Source organism: Talpa occidentalis, unplaced genomic scaffold, assembly GCF_014898055.3.
Source record: "Talpa occidentalis isolate TD23 unplaced genomic scaffold, MPIMG_talOcc4v2.1 talOcc4.9, whole genome shotgun sequence".
NCBI lineage: Eukaryota > Metazoa > Chordata > Mammalia > Eulipotyphla > Talpidae > Talpa > Talpa occidentalis.
In genome coordinates, this window is record NW_023605305.1 from 105887431 (window position 1) to 105905398 (window position 17968).

The 17968-nt window shown below is 43.1% G+C and overlaps 2 protein-coding genes across 5 annotated transcripts in view; one reads left to right on the forward strand and one right to left on the reverse strand.

Moving 5' to 3' along the window:
- GPSM2 (G protein signaling modulator 2) overlaps positions 1-4049 on the forward strand; it is a 36254-nt gene extending 32205 nt beyond the window's left edge. For both annotated transcript variants that reach the window (XM_037498184.2, XM_037498186.2), the window contains one exon: positions 1313-4049. In XM_037498184.2, the coding sequence (XP_037354081.1) occupies positions 1313-1540 (228 nt within the window). In that variant the 3' untranslated portion in view covers positions 1541-4049. The remainder of the gene's footprint in view (positions 1-1312) is intronic.
- Positions 1-17968, reverse strand: part of CLCC1 (chloride channel CLIC like 1) — a 38148-nt gene that overhangs the window by 9501 nt on the left and 10679 nt on the right. For 2 of the 3 annotated variants that reach the window (XM_054691747.1, XM_037498904.2), the window contains exons 3-11: positions 17469-17570; positions 14540-14647; positions 11784-12005; positions 11387-11533; positions 10153-10246; positions 8519-8616; positions 8109-8255; positions 6786-7127; positions 1219-5473 (exon numbers count right to left, since the gene is read on the reverse strand). In XM_054691747.1, coding sequence (XP_054547722.1) covers positions 5195-5473; positions 6786-7127; positions 8109-8255; positions 8519-8616; positions 10153-10246; positions 11387-11533; positions 11784-12005; positions 14540-14647; positions 17469-17570 — 1539 coding nt within the window. In that variant the 3' untranslated portion in view covers positions 1219-5194. Of the gene's footprint in view, positions 1-1218; positions 5474-6785; positions 7128-8108; positions 8256-8518; positions 8617-10152; positions 10247-11386; positions 11534-11783; positions 12006-14539; positions 14648-17468; positions 17571-17968 lie in introns of those variants that run through there. The other variant, XR_008550426.1, reaches the window with a different exon arrangement.

Sequence of the window (17968 nt, forward strand, 5' to 3'; positions counted from 1 at the left end):
CAAGACACTGGAGAATTGGGACCTAGATCATAGAGGCTTTGTGTAGGCCATGATGGGGTCTTATATTACAGTAAGAAGACAGGGGGACCATCCTGGCTACTGTTGAAAGAGTGGCAGAGATAACAAGTAAACCAGCTGGGAAACTTAATGTGATAATTCAGGCAAAAGATAGTGGTGTGAGAAAGAATCAAGTGGTGTCATTTACTGAGATGGAGACGACCAAAGGACAAACAGGTTTGGGGAGAAAAAGAAGTCCTGCTTGGATATGAACATCTGGAGTCCATGAGAAGAGTGAGTAATTAGCGTACAGCTGTTAGGAAACTAGAGTCCCAGGCGCTCCAGAATCTAGAGATTGGGCAGCAGAAGACAACCAGCTGGCATGTGTGGAAGCCAAGTAAGATGATGGCTGAGCTACCAGATCTGACAGCATGGAGAGTCATCATTTTGATCAACACTGTTTTAGTGACATGATGGGGACAAAGGATTGAGGGGAAGCGTGAAAGGGGAGATAGTACATACAAAAGAATCATTCACTGGCAGGGGCTAGGGATAAAGGTGAGCCTTGCGTAGGTGAGAAGGAATTCTCTCTGGCTGCTTTTCTCAGCCAAGGGGCTGTCAGCTGAGATTGGGGCCAGAGCATATAATGACGAGCAAGGACAAGTTAGGGTTGCTGAGTTGTGCTGACAGGAGGATTCACGGTCACGGAAGAAAGGCCAGCCAGGACAGCTGATGTGTCCTCCAGTTACAACCAGCTGCGGTGTGGGTGAGCTATGTCAGGGAGTGATTGGTTCTATCTAAGGGAAGGAAATTAAAGGTGGGCGGTGGTTCCAGTGGATTCAAGAATGTTGGAGACACATATCTAGCAACAGGCACAAACCATCAATAAATATGAAGCTTTTCTCTAAGATGAGGAATAAGGAGGCCCGCTTGAATTCAACATAGTACTGAAAGTTCAGATCATACATGTAGGGAAACCTAAAGATTTCACACACACACAAAAACACCTGTCAGGATTAAAACAAATTAAGTAGAGCAGCAGAATTTAAAATCAACATGCAGAACTGAAACAGGTTGAATAAAAAGAGCATCATGGTGGGCCTCCCCCGGTGGCGCAGCTGTTAAGCGCTGGGCTGCGAGGCTGCCCACAGCCTCTGCAGCGCCGGTTCGTTCCCAGGCCGCCGGGGAGGGTCCCACCAAAAAAAAAAAAAAAAAAGGCATCATGGTAAATGAAACTTTACAAAGCTAAGCGGTGGGTGACAATACTAACTTCTCACCTAAAGGACATGCTCACGCTCCTCTCCTGCATCTTTAGGGGTCCCGACTCGACGATCAAAGATGCGCCCCACCGCCTGCTGCCTCGAAGGGACCAACGGTACCAGATGAGGACTTTTTCAGCCTTATTTTACGGTCTCAGGCAAAAAGAATGGATGAACAGAGAGTTCTTTTACAACGAGATCAAAACAGAGACACTGAATTTGGGCTAAAGGACCGTTTGCAATGTAGTGCTTTGGTGGACCTTAAAAATTCAGGAAAAAATTAAGCAACCACTAGTTACCATGGATGTATTTTTAAAAGTGACCTTATTTCCTCTCAGAACACTGCAGGGAAATTCAGTCTATCATTTTCCTTAAAAGGAGAAATCATGGCACTGTAATATAGGCTAAAATGTTTTCAGAATAGTGTAAATACTTAGCCTTTGCTAGTGTAATATCAACATTCCTCTGGACACTTCAGGGTGGCGGTGTCTATAAAGGTGCTTCAACTTTTGTGAGTACTGCATGGGAGTGTATTCCTTTAGCTAGTGTTTGTAAAGTAAGAGTATTAAATTCTAGTCTAGGATTTAATTTCCTAAGTTTTAAAAAATAGGCATTTTTTATACTTAACCATGGGTTATGAGAAATTATGTTGTTCAGTAAAAATAATGTACCTAACAAACATGTAAAAATGTTGAGTAGTCCCCAAAACTAAAGTTTTTCTCCTTTAAGAAAATCTACCTTCAGTAGCTACCCCTATGTTTACAGCAGCACTATTTACAATAGGAAAGCTATGGAAACCACCCAAAAATAGATGACTGATCAAGAAGATGTGGTACATACATTGAAATATTAGTCAGCAATCAAAAAAAGATAAACTCATGCCATTTGCAGCAACATGGATGGAGCTGGAAGGGATCATGCTCAGTGAAATAAGCCAGAAAGAAAAAAACTGGATGGTTTCACTTATAGGAGGAATGTAGGGGCTCTACATAAGGGATCAGGGAGAAGAAAAAAAGTTATAATAGGGCCTCCCTGGTGGCACAAGGGGTTAATAAGCCCTTCACGGCACTGTGAAGCAATCCGTAGCCTCTGCAGCACGAGCTCGATCCCTGGCCTGCCAGGGAGCTACCCATATGGCGTAGCAGACCTCTCCTGTCTCGCCCGCTGCTCCCCTCAGCAGTGCATTTCAGTCAGTCTGCCTGTTCTGTTCCCCACTCTATCTCTGGTGAATCCTCTCACGCCCCACATCTCTGGCCTGTATCCCAGCTCTTGTATGCATAAATAATCTTTTTCAAAAAAAGTTATAATAAAGTGAAAATCAAAATCAAGAAGCAGCTATAAACCAGAGACATTCTGCCGGATCATGACAGGTGGGAAGAGCATGGGTGAACGGGTGGTGGGAGCGTCACAGGGACCAGCACTGAGATGAGAAAGCATACATTGTATATTAAAAAACAAAACAAAAAAAAAACCTTCAGGCCACAGTCATTATAAAAAATTTCTTCTAGCATGCTTTTTAATAAAATGATTTAAAATTGTATCTCCCATTGCGAAACTTTTATGGGACCTAATAACAAGAACAAACACTAATGTAGTAGTATGAAATAGAAAACTCAAAAATCAAGCGTGATTTTAAGCCTCAGCCTCCTCCCAGAAACTGAAGGGATTTACTAGGACCTCACTAAGTTTCGCAAAACTCAACAAGACAGAAAAGACCCTGGACCGTAAAGCATAATGCAAATACCCACACCTGAAGCAAGCTGGCATTTCCGTCACCGTCGGCTGCTTCCGTACAGCTGTGATGGAATCTGGGCCTCTGTTCTTTCTAAAAATCCTTCAGGTAGTTTTGATGGGCAAACATTGAGAACTGCTTCTCCAAATGGCCAATGTTTAAAAAAATAAAAGAAATACAGTTAACCTAGAATCACATTCAGAGCTAAGAGGGGGTGGGGATTATTCTTGACTCTAAGATCAGTTAACACCTGGATTAGCATGTTTTATATAGTATATGTAGGATATTAAAATACTCGCTACCATACTTTTAAAAACTACAGAAATGTCACGGGGTTTTTATGAGCATGTTCAAGGAGCAACGATAAGCATACCAAACCGCAATGTAAAAATGTTTATTTAATGTGGCAGTTCTTATGCCCTGTAAACATTTAACCTCTTTTCATTAAAAAACCCTTAAAAGCTGTCTACCCCATTCTGATTTCCCTAGGAACTTACACGACAGTCCATGATTTTAACTAAGTACTAACTAGACCATAAACAAGCCTCTCTAACCGGCCTTGACTGCCATCATTCAACAGCAGTAGCCATGATGCCTTGCTGGATGTCAAAGGCTTCGTCCCCAAATGGTTATCTGTAATGCAAATACACAGATAAAATTTTAAATATTTTGTTGACGATTGTTTTTGAGAGAAAGCAGTCGGGAGTGTAAGCAACATTCACTCTCCTGACTTATCACCAGCATTTTCTTCGCTTTGGAATCAGATCACAGCTCAGAGGCCAGCCCTCACCTTGCAGCAGTCACAGTCACAGCCAGTGCGAACAGGCCTAGTGCCTGGAGCGAACTACATTACAGGCGGTGATCTGCAAAATCTATCCCAGACTGCAGGCATTGCATTGGTGAGATGCTGCTACTGCATTAGCTAGTTGCTATATTCCATATTACCTGCAAACACACACTGGGGAAAAGATTAACTTCCTGATGAAATACTAAGGATGTTTGTTACAATATACTAGAAAATACTGACACATAAGATTATGATGCTTCTGAGAGCCAAAAAGGGGTATTCTGATTTCATGTTAAAAAAAAAAAAAATGATTTGAATATTTTTTTTAAACAAACACCTGCACAAAAATTAAGACTAATCCTGTCTAGTATTTTTAGTAAACAGCTAAACATACTTGTAGTGTGAAGGTTAAAACAAAGGATACCTGAATATAAGTGAAATTTGCTTTCTAGCTAGGTCCTTGTATAAAATACATAAACTGCTTTTTAAAAAAGTTTAAAACAAGAAGAGTTTTAAAAATCAAAATAAGTTAAATGTTGACTGTGTATCACCTGCCTGTTAAGAACATTCCACTGTTTTCCTGATCAGTTGTCCTTTCTAAGCAGCGATGTCTTAGAATTGGAACTGCACATGGTTCGCTGTAACACATGGTACAGGGATATCTAGCTGCTGGGCTTCTGAGTAGCAAGGAAAATCAGTCTCAGAAACCGTGTACCTCACTGCACAGGAAGGAGATAAAGCCATTCTCAGTCTACTGACTGTGTAAAGCTGAGATGACAGGTCTACTGTGCCATCCAGCAACCTCAGCCATCTTAGCAGAGAATAAAGCCGGCTAGTAACCGCTGCAGGCGTTTAGAGGAAGGCGGGACGGGACAGTGCAGGCCCACTGACCTGTGCACAGCCTCCAGAGACAACTGACGGGGGACGCAGGCTCTGTGCTGCGCTATGAAGCTGATGTACCTGAAGAGCTAGGTGAATTGGCTACATTGGATGCTGCTCATAAACCTACCACTTGGAAAACATCTGAATCCAAATCAGGGCTACCAACTGTCCGGTAGCAAGTCAGCATAGTAGGACTTCCACTTGGCAGCATATGGTGGTTAACTGGCTGCTACATGTACCTGTCAACAAGCTGTTTCTAGGTCCCCTAGTTCACTCCAGCCACACGTTCACCATGACAGCCTGTTCCAAAATTACCACATCTAAGTTTTGTGCTATGTCTCTTAATATCAAAGAATGACATTTTAAAAATCTACATACAGATATTTGTTAATTCTGATTTTCAACAAAAATACTGTTTCAGTTGGCACAGTGTCGTAAGTATGAGCTATTGAGAGACTAAAGTAAACAGCCGTGACGACAATACTTTCCAAAACCCAGAGAACCTCGGCGCCGTGTCCATGCCTCGTCTGCTGTCCACTAGCCGCTAGCACACGGGCTGCCATCCAGATGCTCTGCGCACAGTCCTGCTGCGGTGCCCCCTGTGCTGCATGGGCCGCATTCTTCGGGGCTGCCTTTGGCATCAGTCCTGAGAGGGGCCTTTTCCGCTGCGGGTAACCCTTCCCCGGGCTCTGGTCTTCCTTGGTCACAGACAGTCTGGGCCACCTGGCCACCCTGGGTGCTGCTTTCCATCAGGGCGTGCGCTGCTGGGATCACGCCGGGCTCCTGGGGCTTTGTAGCCACAGTAGGTGATTTATGCTGTAAGCAGAGAAGTTTAACTGTTTAATGTAATGTGAAGGTTTGCAATCATACACATTTAAACAAGTTCCTATGCAAACCTGTCGTAGCAAACAAATCGCAGATCCTGGTTTTAGTGGATGGTAATTAGATGTCACGAAGCCTCACAGAACGGTGCTCGGAGGAGTGGGACTCGGGGTCTGCCAAGTGGTCTAGGAACCCAGCTTAGGGAGGGCCAAGAGGACTGGTGACTAGTGCTGCTCATGCTGCCTGCTGAGAACAGCTCCGGCAATATGTACTGCGCAGAGACACATTATGTTCTCAGTGCTGACGCTACAGCAGAAACAGAACAGACAAAATCCCTTGCCTCCACGGACACGAACTTTAGGTTGGGGGGAAATCAAGTAGTACTACGCTGGAAGTGGGGTAGGGCAGGGGTAGAGGCCAACTGCTCTTTAAAAAGGTGGTATGAAAGGCTTGACGAGCCCTGTGACTCCAAGGGGAGCAGCATTCTACAGAGTGCAGAGCGAGGCTGGAGGACACACGCTCGGACAGCAGGGGAGTCACAGGTGGGGGCAGGGCCAGATCAAGGAAGCCCCAGGACACCTCTAGGCCCCCCCCTCAGTGTCTTTGGGTTCTCTTCAAATGAGATGGGAAGCCACATAAAGATTTCTGAGGAGTGACAACCAGTAACTATTAAAGCTCCAAGGAACATCTTAAAAGTTTCAAAAAGAATTCTATTATTTCCAAGATTCTACTGTGCTCAAAACCACTTCCCCAAGGTTTATGGCTGCAACTTCAACATCGCAGATGACAAAACAGATTTCTTGAACACAGCAGGAATGTCTCTTCAGCTGGTCACCAACGGAGGGTAAGCCGTCTCTGCTTCACCACTCTTGGGGTAAAAAGTACAGTCCAGCCAGCCGGCGGCGGAAGAGACTTGGGAAAGTGAGGTTTTTGATAACCTCCCCAGCCCACTCTTCCACCCAGCTAAGCCTTTAGGGGCTTCCTGTGGGTTCTCTAAAATGCCAGGCCTCCATAAAAATGTCCTTCTGATGTCTTCAAAGGTAGAAATTTCAGAAATGTTAATCCTACTCAGCTGTTTCCTATAAAGTTAATCACAAATCACCAACAGTTCTAACAAACTACTGCTAAATAGTATTTAACATAAAAAATTTCATTTTATTCCTGCTGAGGAGGCTGGACTACCTTTTGACATCACTAATGATATAGTTAACAGTAAAGGGGAGAGAGTAAAAACCAACCAAAAGCTCTACAGGAAGCACTCCCGCCCGCTATGAGGTGACAGCAAAACAAACGGTTGCTAACTTACACTGGGCACCACCGGGGGATGCTCTTTCGCCTCTGAGTCTGGCAAGTCGGATGCCCGGAGAACTTCAGGGCTCTTGTTGCCCATCTGAAACCTCAGGTCAGCAGTTCTCTGACTCCAAGCATCTGTTCTGCCCTCACACGGGTTTTCATAAGGACCCTGCTCACTGGGGCCAATCTGGCTCTTGTAATAGAAATCTGCATCACCTGCTCCAGCATGGGGTCTATAGCCAATTTCCCGCTGCTGTCTTCTGTCACCCGGCTGAAGTGCCCTGGGTGGCTCTCTCTCAGGACCTCCAGAAAACCTCACCCTATGAATAGATGTCCCAAAACCATAGCAGCAGCTCTAGAAGGAAAAGAAATACACATTACTGAGTACTTAACGGCTGACTTACAACTTGTGGCATATATAGACCGAAGTCAATCTCACTGTTTTCTTCATTAGAGACCTTTTAGATGAATACTGGGCCAGAAGAGCCAATAAAATCTGAGAAATCATGGCATAGACATTTCAGTCAGTTGGACACACTTCAACTGAATTACAAAGTTATGCTAAAATGTAGAAATTTATATTGGCAGATACTAATCTGACAATTGTTCGTATGTTGTTTGTACTCACACCCACCATGCGAAGTTTTGAAAATTATTTGAAGTTGTACAGTATTATGCAAACATTCTCCTGTGGGTTTGTTTATTTTACAAACTTGGCTTCGACTACAGCAAAATTCTGCAGGTACCGAGGAACATCTCTCCTGGGGATAACTAGGCAGCAGTTCTCAGGGTCTGGCTCAGGGACGCACAGGAAGATCCCTGTGACTCTTTCAAGGGATCTGTAAAGTCGAACTTTAATTACACAGACATTACGCGCTGTCTTCCTTGTCCCCTCGTGAGCGTACAACAGTTTTCCTCCTGTGGCTAAAGTGATTTTCTCCACTGACGGCTCACAGCTGCATGCTTCTATTTTAAATACGACTTAGTTTTAATTTCTAATATAGAAAATATCAATAATTAAAGTACCCATAAACAAGAACCCTGTGGTCTTCAGTTCTTAAAAATGCAAAAGGGTCCTGCCTGAGAACAGTGTGAAAACCACCAAATCAACTACAGAGCTGCTGACGTCCTGGTGCATAACTACCATTGTTGTCATTCAAGTAAAGTGTGTCCAGTTGATTGACAGGTCTTTGTAATGATTTTTCAAATTTTATTGGCTATCCTGGCCCTGTATTAACTTAGCCTGACCTACAACATCAAAGCAGCCTGATAAATAATTTTAGAATTGGCTTTTTTCTGTAAATCCCGGAAATTGTCCCCAGTGCTCTGTACTAACCAGGACAGCTAAGGCCATGATCAGCAGCACTGGAATGTGAAGCAGCACCGGGATCTCCTTCATGAGTGCTCGGATAAACTCCCCGATGCCTTTGCCGACGTGCTTCAGTGGGTCCGTGACAAAGCTGGTAAGCGTAAGCGTCACTACCTAAAATGAGAGCAACCTAAGTTTTTTTTCTCAAAGCACTTTTAGGCACATAGAATGAGCCAAAAATCACTGTACTGAGGCTAACTTCTTGTTACAAATTACAATGCTGTCTTATGCTTGACATGGAAAATCACTGTAATGGAAGTATTTTTTCTAGAACAAAGGTTTTATTACCAAAAGGATTCTAAAAACACTAATAATTTTTAATAAATACAAGAGACTGACTTACTTTGTATAAGTAATTTTACAAAATTATTCTATACCTTTGCTGGTGGGACCAACCAAATAGGGTTGACTACTAAGAGCTCATAGTATTTTTGGCATGGGTCATCCTTATAGGTCCAAGTACTTGTTAACCATTCTATTTAGAGAAACAGACAAAACACTGAGTCATTAAAAAAGATCACATTTCCTTTCCAAATAAGACAATATTTTGGCTTCATCCTTCCGCCTCCCTGCCCCCCTCAAAAATCTTAAATTGTTTTAAAAGACTTCTGTAATGTTGATTTTTAAATTTTTCATTTTAAGTCCAAAATCATATTTATTTTTAAAATCCATTCAAGGGCCTCCCTGGTGGTGCAAGGGGTTAGGACGCAACCTATGAAGCTATCCACAGCCACTGCAGCATGAGTTCGATCCCTGGCCAGGGAGCTACCCATATGGCGCGGCAGACCTCTCCTGTCTCGCCCGCTGCTCCCCTCAGCAGTGTGTTTCAGTCAGTCTGCCTGTTCTGTTCTCCACTGTTTCTGGTGAATCCTCTCACCTCCCCAACTCTGGCCTGTACCCCAGTTCTTGTATGCATAAATAAATCTTTAAAAAATAATAAAATAAAATCCATTCAAAAATACAAGTCATATGCTGATAAAATATTTTATGAAAATTTCTAAAATAACGGTTAAAAGTTCCTTACTCATAATAAATGAATCCAGGTAAAACTGGGGTGGCCTGTGTTACAGTTGATAACCAGTATCAACTATGACACAGAACTACTGCAGCTGTGCAAGATGTCTCCTCCTCGGGGGATGGGTAAACAATAAACAGGATCTCTTGATATTATTTCTTCCCAGCTACCTGTGAATCTACACTCACTCAATTTTAATTACAAAAGTCAGTTTTTTACTCATTTTATAAAATAAAGTAGAACATCAGTCCTCCCAATTTTTCTAAATCAGGTTTATGTACAATTATATACTAGCCTGGGCTGGCGGGGGGCGGGGGGGGGCATTTATTTGTCCCCAGAAGTCAGCAAGCAAGGCCAATTTTGTTTAGTTCCCATGAACTTTTTATGAAACATTAATCTGGACACCCTGATTTGTAGAATCTGCTGAGATTTTATCCTGGGTCTGTCACTATGGGCTTACATTTACAAAGGGCCTCTCAACATTAAACCATTGCCAGATACACATCACGAAAGGCCGTCAACATCAGTGAGAATGTTTATAAAATATAGAAGAAAAAGTACAGAAGACAAAAGTAATTTCCCCTTAGTAAAAACCAAAAATAAGTAAAGCTATGAGATTTCATAAGTTAACGCGATTACGTCTACGAGAGGTATCAAGTCACATACACAGTGACACTGCTTGAATAAGCATCTGTGAAGATACAGAACACACCAGACACTGTGCTAAGGACTAGGAGAGCTCGCGAGCAGGCCCCTTCGGCCTCGTGAAGGGTGACACAACATCTGAGCCGGCAGTTTCCGTCCTTCCCAGTGCAATGCATGCACACAAGGGCCAATGAACGGTCTTAAACCCAAGGCTCTCGAAAGTTCTTCTGATCTTAAAGATTCAGTCATTAAAAAACCTCCTTCTGGCATTCTGGCATTTCTTTGCAATCACTAGTATGTTTTCACATTCTCAGACAGTGTTTTAAATCAGGCGAAGTGAGAACACTATACCCCAGAGACTTCCAGCCCAGTCCATCTTCTCAGCACACACGTTGTTCAGTGGCTCCATCTTGGCGACTTCGGCCTGATGCTGAGCGAAAGCCAGCTGGCGAGAGCAAAGGGAAAATGCAAGGTGGCTAACAATGAAAGCTGCACCTGCGCATCCAAAAAACCTCAAAGCCTGTCTTCACTATTCATCCAGACCAGAGTGTTTAAAAAATTTTTAATATAAGAAATATATGTAATATTTAAACTACAACTGCCTTTAAAGTAATCATGTAGTAATAAAAGGAAACTATTTTACTAAGATTGTTAAAAAAAAAGTTCATTAATTCAAATATAGTACACACTGTGCCCGCAATAGTTAGATATAATGACACCTCTCACTTTCTTTTACAACTCATGATAAAATGGTATCTTGCTTCAGATAGTTTTCAGCACAAATGACCAAAGGAAAGATATCTTTTATAAATCAAAGCTCCAGGGGGAAGAAATCATTGAAAGAACAATATTCAACCAAACCACCTTTCTTCTTTTAATTTGTAAATAATTAGATCTAAAAGTTATAGAACTTAGAGCAAAAGGTTTAAGGAAATATAACTGATTTAGTGCGATGAATTCACTGAAATAATTGGCTAACCTGGCTCATCCTGCTAGAAAGACTTAAAATTTCCTTTAAGGACTACGTTATTTTGACAGGAACAATGGTGCTTCTTTTAAATTTCTATGATCCCAATTTTCAAAGAATTGAAATTCAGGAAAAGACTGGAAATGACTCAAAATATTGGGAGTAGTTATCTTTAGGTGATATAATTGTTATCTTTAAAAAATTAAAATTTGTTTCTCTAAATTTTCTACCAGAACATACCATTTTTAAATTCAGAAAATAACCTTTTAAAAACTGGTGTTTTGGTATCATTTTTCTAGAAAAGAATAGGACATGTGCCAAATTATCTACCTAAGAATTTTTAAAATGTGTCTCCCAACCTTTGCTCTGATTTAGCCGTCCAAATGCCACCCATCAGAAACTGGGTCATGAAAATTAGAATTGCAGCTTTTCCCCCACTAACCGGTCAAGAAGGCAAAATATAGCCGACCAGCCACCAATCTCCTCCCCCGGCCCCACCTCCAATCCCTGCCTTCTGACCCTCATGAGAGGCAAGACATTAGTTCTAAATCATCTATAGTCTACTTTTCATTGTGAAATAATATTTTCGAATTTTAAAATCTCCCACCCATTCAGTACCTTATATAAATAGATCCAATTCCATCCCAAACTGAAGACAAAACTGATGAAAAGGACAAATGCCAGCAGTGTGTACCAACGAACATTCATGCACAGCTTTGCAGCTGCCATTATCAGCATCACAACACACAGCAGGCATAAAAGCACCTCGAGAACAAAAAGGAGCAGAAAGAAGAGTCAGTGCCCGGTCATCTGCCCCCCTAAAAACAGATCGTCGTCAACACAGACAAAAGAATTGGACTCAAATATGTAAAATCATTTGTACCATTTTGCGGCATGTTTGTCAACTTAGTGACTTGGTACAGGTTCTTACCAGAATTATTGGGGGGGGGGGGTTGGGTTTCCAAAGTATCTAAAAACAGAAACTGCTAATCGAGTCTCCCTTCTCCCATCTTACCATGAACACATCATACGGATCCACTCCAAAGTAATCTTCAAATCGCCACTTCCATCTTTCAAAATTATGAACCTTAAAATTAATTAAGATATCACTCAGGGCATCATCCAAGGCTCCTGGTTTCCACTCCTCTCCATTGAGAAACTTCTGTATTTCTAATAGGGTTTGTCGTGTAAGGATAATTTCAGCGTCATAATGCAAGTCGCCTTTGTCTTCATCGGACTGAATTAAATTTTAAATTAAAAAAAACAGAAAAGGAAAATTCTATCATATTCTATCATGAAACATTTTAAGGCAAAAACCAAGTTAGACCTAAATATATAATAACTTCATAATATTTACATATATGTAAGAGTAATGGTATCTGTCTCACCGCAATTAAGAAAACCAAAGATAAAACATGAAAAATTGGGCCTCCCTGGTGGTGCAAGGGGTTGAGACGCAACCAGTGAAGCTATCCACAGCTACTGCAGCACGAGTTCGACCCCAGCCAGGAAGCTACCCATATGGTGCAGCAGACCTCTCCTGACTCGACCGCTGCTCCCCTCAGTAGTGTATTTCAGTCAGGCTGCCTGTTCTGTTCCCCGCTCTGTCTCTGGTGACTCCTCTCACCGCCCCCCCCACACCTCTGGCCTCTACCCCAGTTCTTATATGCATAAATAAATCTTTAAAAACCATGAAAAATAAAACTTGTACAAGATACTGCACATTTTAATAGACTGAGGCTGATTCTGGTGATCTGCAGTAGTTAGGTTCTATAAAGTCACCTGGACACTAGTTAGCAAATGCTGAACCGTGATCCTACAGGAAACAGGCTTGGATGTCTGAGCATACATTTTATCAATCAACACATAACCTTTTTATGTGTTTGTTTAAAAAACACCTTATTTAACATATATGTTAATATATATTACATAACACAGAGTGGATATGTAGCTAGAGTGTATAGCTGTGTGTGTGTACACACACTCTCTCTCTTTCTCTCTCTCTCTCTCTCTCTCCCTAACTTTGTAACACATGCCTGAACTAAGATTATCTAATTTGGGAATGTTAGATAATTTCTGGTAAGACAGATTATAGCCACCCTATGCTGAGAAACAGTAAGGTAGCACTACACCTGTGAGCTTCTGAAAAAAGCAAAACTACCATCAATCACAACAAAGTTTGGAAAATGCAGCACTAAATAGACCATTAAAAATAACTTGTTCAGGGCCTCCCTGGTGGCACAGCGGTTGAGCGCTGGGTTGTGAAGCTGCCCGCAGCCTCTGCAGCGCCGGTTTGATCCCCAGCTGCTCCCCGGCCAGATGCTCCCCGGCCACCGGAGGAGGGTCCCACGTGGCGTGCAGACCTCTCCTGCCGCCCGCTGCTCCCCTCAGCAGTGTACTTCATCAGTCTGCCTGCTCTGCTCCCCGCTCTGGCTCTGATGAACTCTCTCACCCTCCCGCGCTTCTGACTGTACCCAGTGCTTGTATGTATAAATAAATAAATAAATCTCTTTAAAAATAAATAAATAAATGTTACAACTTAAAAAAAAAATTTACTTGTTCATAGTAGGACAAGAAAGGCAGAACATGGCCGCGCTTGATGCCGGCTAAGGCCGTCTTGCTCTGAATATGACCAACAGTGACAGTCACGAGCCATGAGTGGAGTTACAACTAGTTTAGTGAGCAGGCAAATTCACCAGGACAGAATCCACACATAATGACTGACCGCACATCTTTATTATGATTCAATTTTGACCTTGTTCCAGTTTTGAAAGCCTAAATTTGTAGTAGCACAAATAAGGGACCTCAAAAAGCAGCAAAATGTGGATTCCCATGAACATACATGATATAACTACCTTTATTAGTGTGAGTTCAGGCTAGCAAAATCACTATAAACGGTTTGCATGCATTAACTAGTTAATTCAAGATTCTTTTCTTTCTATAAAGAGAAAATACATAAATATTAAAAAGTCATTGTAAAATGACAAAAACCAAAATGTCACAAATCACCAGTAAGCATAAAAAGAGCAGTCACTGGTCATATTTTTAACAAACCAGAAACTAAGCATTTCCGAGCTTCTCCATTTCAGGTATTTCTCGGCCTCTTCTAGCACAGGACCTCGCAGTTGGAACACACCGGCGGGCCCTATACGCATGTCTGCCTGGGCACTTCCAGCACAAGGCGAGATCACACGGCTCATCTAGCACTCCTCTCCTTCCCTTTGTTTTCTCAATGTTTTGACTTCTCACCATGAAAACAATGTCTCTAAAAGATGGATGTTAACATGAACTACAAACATGTAAACAGTGACGACTCTGCAAAGCAGCACTTGCCAAGGGAAACAGCTAGGGCAAAAGCCGCTTAACACAACACTCTTTTCTTCCACATAAATTCATCTTACATCGGTCATATAGATACAAAAAAGGGTGGAAGTGGTAGAATGCGAAAGGACCAAGACAGAATTTTCTTACCAAGACATGAGTTCACTAAGTTCCTGTTTAGCACAATTCAAACAGCAAATTTACCACCATCTCCTCGGCCCAAGCTCACTGAGGCGGTATAGCCGCTCAGAGCTGAAAAAGGCGAGGGCGGCACCATCTGCCTCCCACCAGCCCCACTGCAAGCAGGCTGGGGCCTTTCCTCCTGCATGAATAGGTTTGGGTAAAAGGGTGAGCCAGGTATTCTCTGCTAAAGCATAATGACCCTGTATCACAGCATCAATTTTAAATTAATAAAAATATTAATTAGTATTTGCACCACCGAATACTCACAAGTCCAAGCTTTCTGGTTTCAATTAAAATCTTATTTAAGTATCTCCTAAAAACAGGATTGCTTTGACTTTCATAATCGTCCCTCTTTTTCTTCTCACACTCATCAATCTGTAACCACAAAATAAATTCAACATTAGTTAGCTTCGAAGCTCAATGTAAGGGTCAAATTTCCAGCCCAGTGGCCCCATCAAGAACAAGTGAAAGAGGGGCCTCCCCTGGTGGCGCAGGCGGTTGAGTGCAGTGCTGTGAAGTTGTCCACAGCCTCAGCGGCACCGGTTCAATCCCACATGGCGCGGCAGACCTCTCTTGTCTCAGCCGCTGCTCCCCTCAGCAGTGTATTTCGTCGGTCTCCCTGTTCTGTTCCCCGCTGTCTCTGGTGAGTCCTCTCACCCTCCCGCGCATCTGGCCTGTACCCCAGTTCTTGCATAAATAAATAAATATTTAAAAAAAGAAAGAAAAAATCACGTGAAAGAGCCCTGATTATTGTCACCAAGTTTGCATGTATCAGCAACATTTCACTAGAAAAGGCAAGCGAGCCAAAAAAGCCTCCCCTGGTGGCGCAGCAGTTGAGCGCTGGGCTGCAGGGCTGCCCGCGGTCTCTGCAGCGCCAGTTCAATCCCCGGCCACTGGGCGAGGGTCCCACCTGGCACGCAGACCTCTCCTGCCGCTCACTGCTCCCCTCAGCAGTGTACTTCTTCGTCAGTCTGCCTGTTCTGTTCCCTGCTCTGGTGAATTCTCTCCCCCTCCTGCGCTTCTGAGTGTACTACCCAGTGCTTGTATAAATAAATAAATCTTAAAAAAAAAAAAAGGGGGGGGGGCGACCCACCCATGTTTAGCATTCTCTGTTAGCACTTGGTCCTGGCCTGGCACTCTTCTGATCACAATTTTAAACCTAAAGATCATGAAGGAAGCGGAGACGTGGATAAGCAGGACATCTGGACCAGTCCACCTCTTCCTTATTCCAAAGTAACGAGTCAACAAATAAGGAAAGGAAGATAGAAAAATACAGACAAAGAGAGGAAGAGACAGGATGAAGTTGGAAGATGCAGCACATGGAGAAGAATTCCTGAACGTACTTTAGGCCTTTTATTTATTTTTCCAGTGAACAACTATCACCTCCTTACACAGGGAGGCTGCCGGGGGGCAGGAGCCACGGCTTCTCCAGTCTCCTGCGGTGTCATGGGCACTGACACCACAGCGGCCCCAGCTGATGAAGACGGGGACAGCTGAGATAGAGCAACTTCAAGTTATCAATTAAAAAAACCAAACCACCACTTATTTACAAAGATACTGACGAGCAGTCATGGGAAAGGCAAGGACAGATAAAACCAGGCTGTGCCCAGAGGCCCTGCCTCAATTAGAATTAACAGATGGTCCCGAGATAGCCCTCCAAAAAGTGACAGAGGCACTGAATTTAAGCCAACCTGGGCAGCTTGTGGGGAGGGTCCTATAGCTCTCCCCAGGGTTTGGTAGGCGTGCGGGGGACTTGTATTCTGGAAGTGGCCTTCCCCTCTGTGCAGCTCAGCTACCAGGAACCCTCGGCCATCTCTGCCCACTCTGTGCTGCCAGAATTGTATGCATGTTGTGGTTCTATGCATCTGAGTCACTAGTGAAACCTTTCCCCTCCCATGGAAGTGAGCGCTTGTGTGATCCAGACCGAATGTGACAGCGAGGCAGCATGGAATTCCGCTGTCTTCCCCTGGATGCTGTGAACGCCACAGCAGGGCCGTCGTGAGTGAGGGCAGCGCCAACTTACAGACACAACTTGGGACAAGCAGCTTGTATTTTCAACTGAGTTTGGACCGTGAGTTGAATGGAGCCCTGAAATGGGGCAACTGAGCGTCCCACACAGACTCAGAAACTGTGTCAGCTTCCTCTACTTTTAGGCACGCTTTACCAACCTGTTTACATTTTCAAATTTCTCTAACTATTTTTTAACGAAACTCCAGATCCCCTTTTACCAATCATGCATTTATAGCTGAACCAAAATCACAAACAACGGAATGAAAAATGTCTGTAAAAAGGCATTTCTGCATTCTCCTACCTTGCAGTCAAACTTGCTCACTACACCACAAACACGCAGATGACCCGAGGCAAATGTATCCAAGCACAGTCTTTGCGAGCACTCAGGTGAGACAACATCCACCTTTGATGGAGCCCCCAGCAGGTAGAGAGCTCTCCGCCTGAATCCAGCTGCTTGGCAATGAACAAGCTCTGCCAGTCTTTTCAGCTGGAATCTCACTCATTGACACCAACTCTCCCGTCCCCTTTCCCTCGGCTACCGACACTTACTCTTCTCTCTCAGAAAAGTCTAAAACTCTCTTCAGCCCCTGCCACTCTCTCACCTTGGGCCTCCTACCCCCGCTGGCCCCCCGGATGTCTGTCGCCCTCCAATCTGCCCCAGGCCCAGCCACACCACCCGCACGCCGCCTGCAGCCAGCAGAGCAGGCCCCATGGCACATCCACCCCTTTAGCAATCTTGCCTTCACCTCCTTTCTCATGAACTACTTCAGCCACACGGAGTAAATGAAGGACTAGCTGCCAGCACGAATCAGCATCACCTCTTACACCTGTAAGAACTGAACTCTTCTGAGTCAATTCATAGGCCCATTTCATTTGCTGCCTCTGTCCGTGCGGACACTGCCCCAAATGTCCATCTACTTATGACATGAGAATCAAGAATGGACAAAATACAGTCCTCGTCCCAAAAGTATATCAGGAGGTAAAAAAAATAATTACAACATAGTGAGAGAAATGCTACTACAGGAAAACAAAAGTACTATTTAAAAAACCAAGGCCAGAGTAAAGAAAAAATTATGTATACACAAATGAATTCTGTAGTACATAAACGCAATAATGTTAGCACAGACAGGAAAATAGCAATTTATCATATTAGAAGTATAAAATTTATGAATGAAAAGACACTAACCTGATGAGTTAATGACTCAAGTTTGCTGTAACACGCTGACAATTCATTGGCACAGGGCACGTCAGAGCTGCCCTCTTCCCTCCCTGATGTATCATATTTCACCTGAAACAAAGATTTTATTTCTTTATAGTTCAGTTGTGGAAAATCGCCTGCAGTTAATGAAGACTACAATTATGACTCTTTACTATAACGTTTTGTCTTATATATTTATTTAGAATATTACATTTATATGTGTATTGTCTGTTACGTAACATTTTATATTTATAGTTTGAAGCGTTTGTCACCTATGTTTGAACAGCTTCCCCCCCCCCCAAAATAAAAAGCTTCAAATGTACATACTACCTAAGAATTAAAATCTAGTTGCTGCTTGATGAGCTTTACATTCAAAATCAAAACAGAAGTTCCCAGGTAGTTGAAATGTCAGAGTCAGGGCGATAACCTGCAGGACTGCTAAGCCCCTGAATGCAAACAAGTGCTGAAAGAGGCGATTTCCCAGGGCA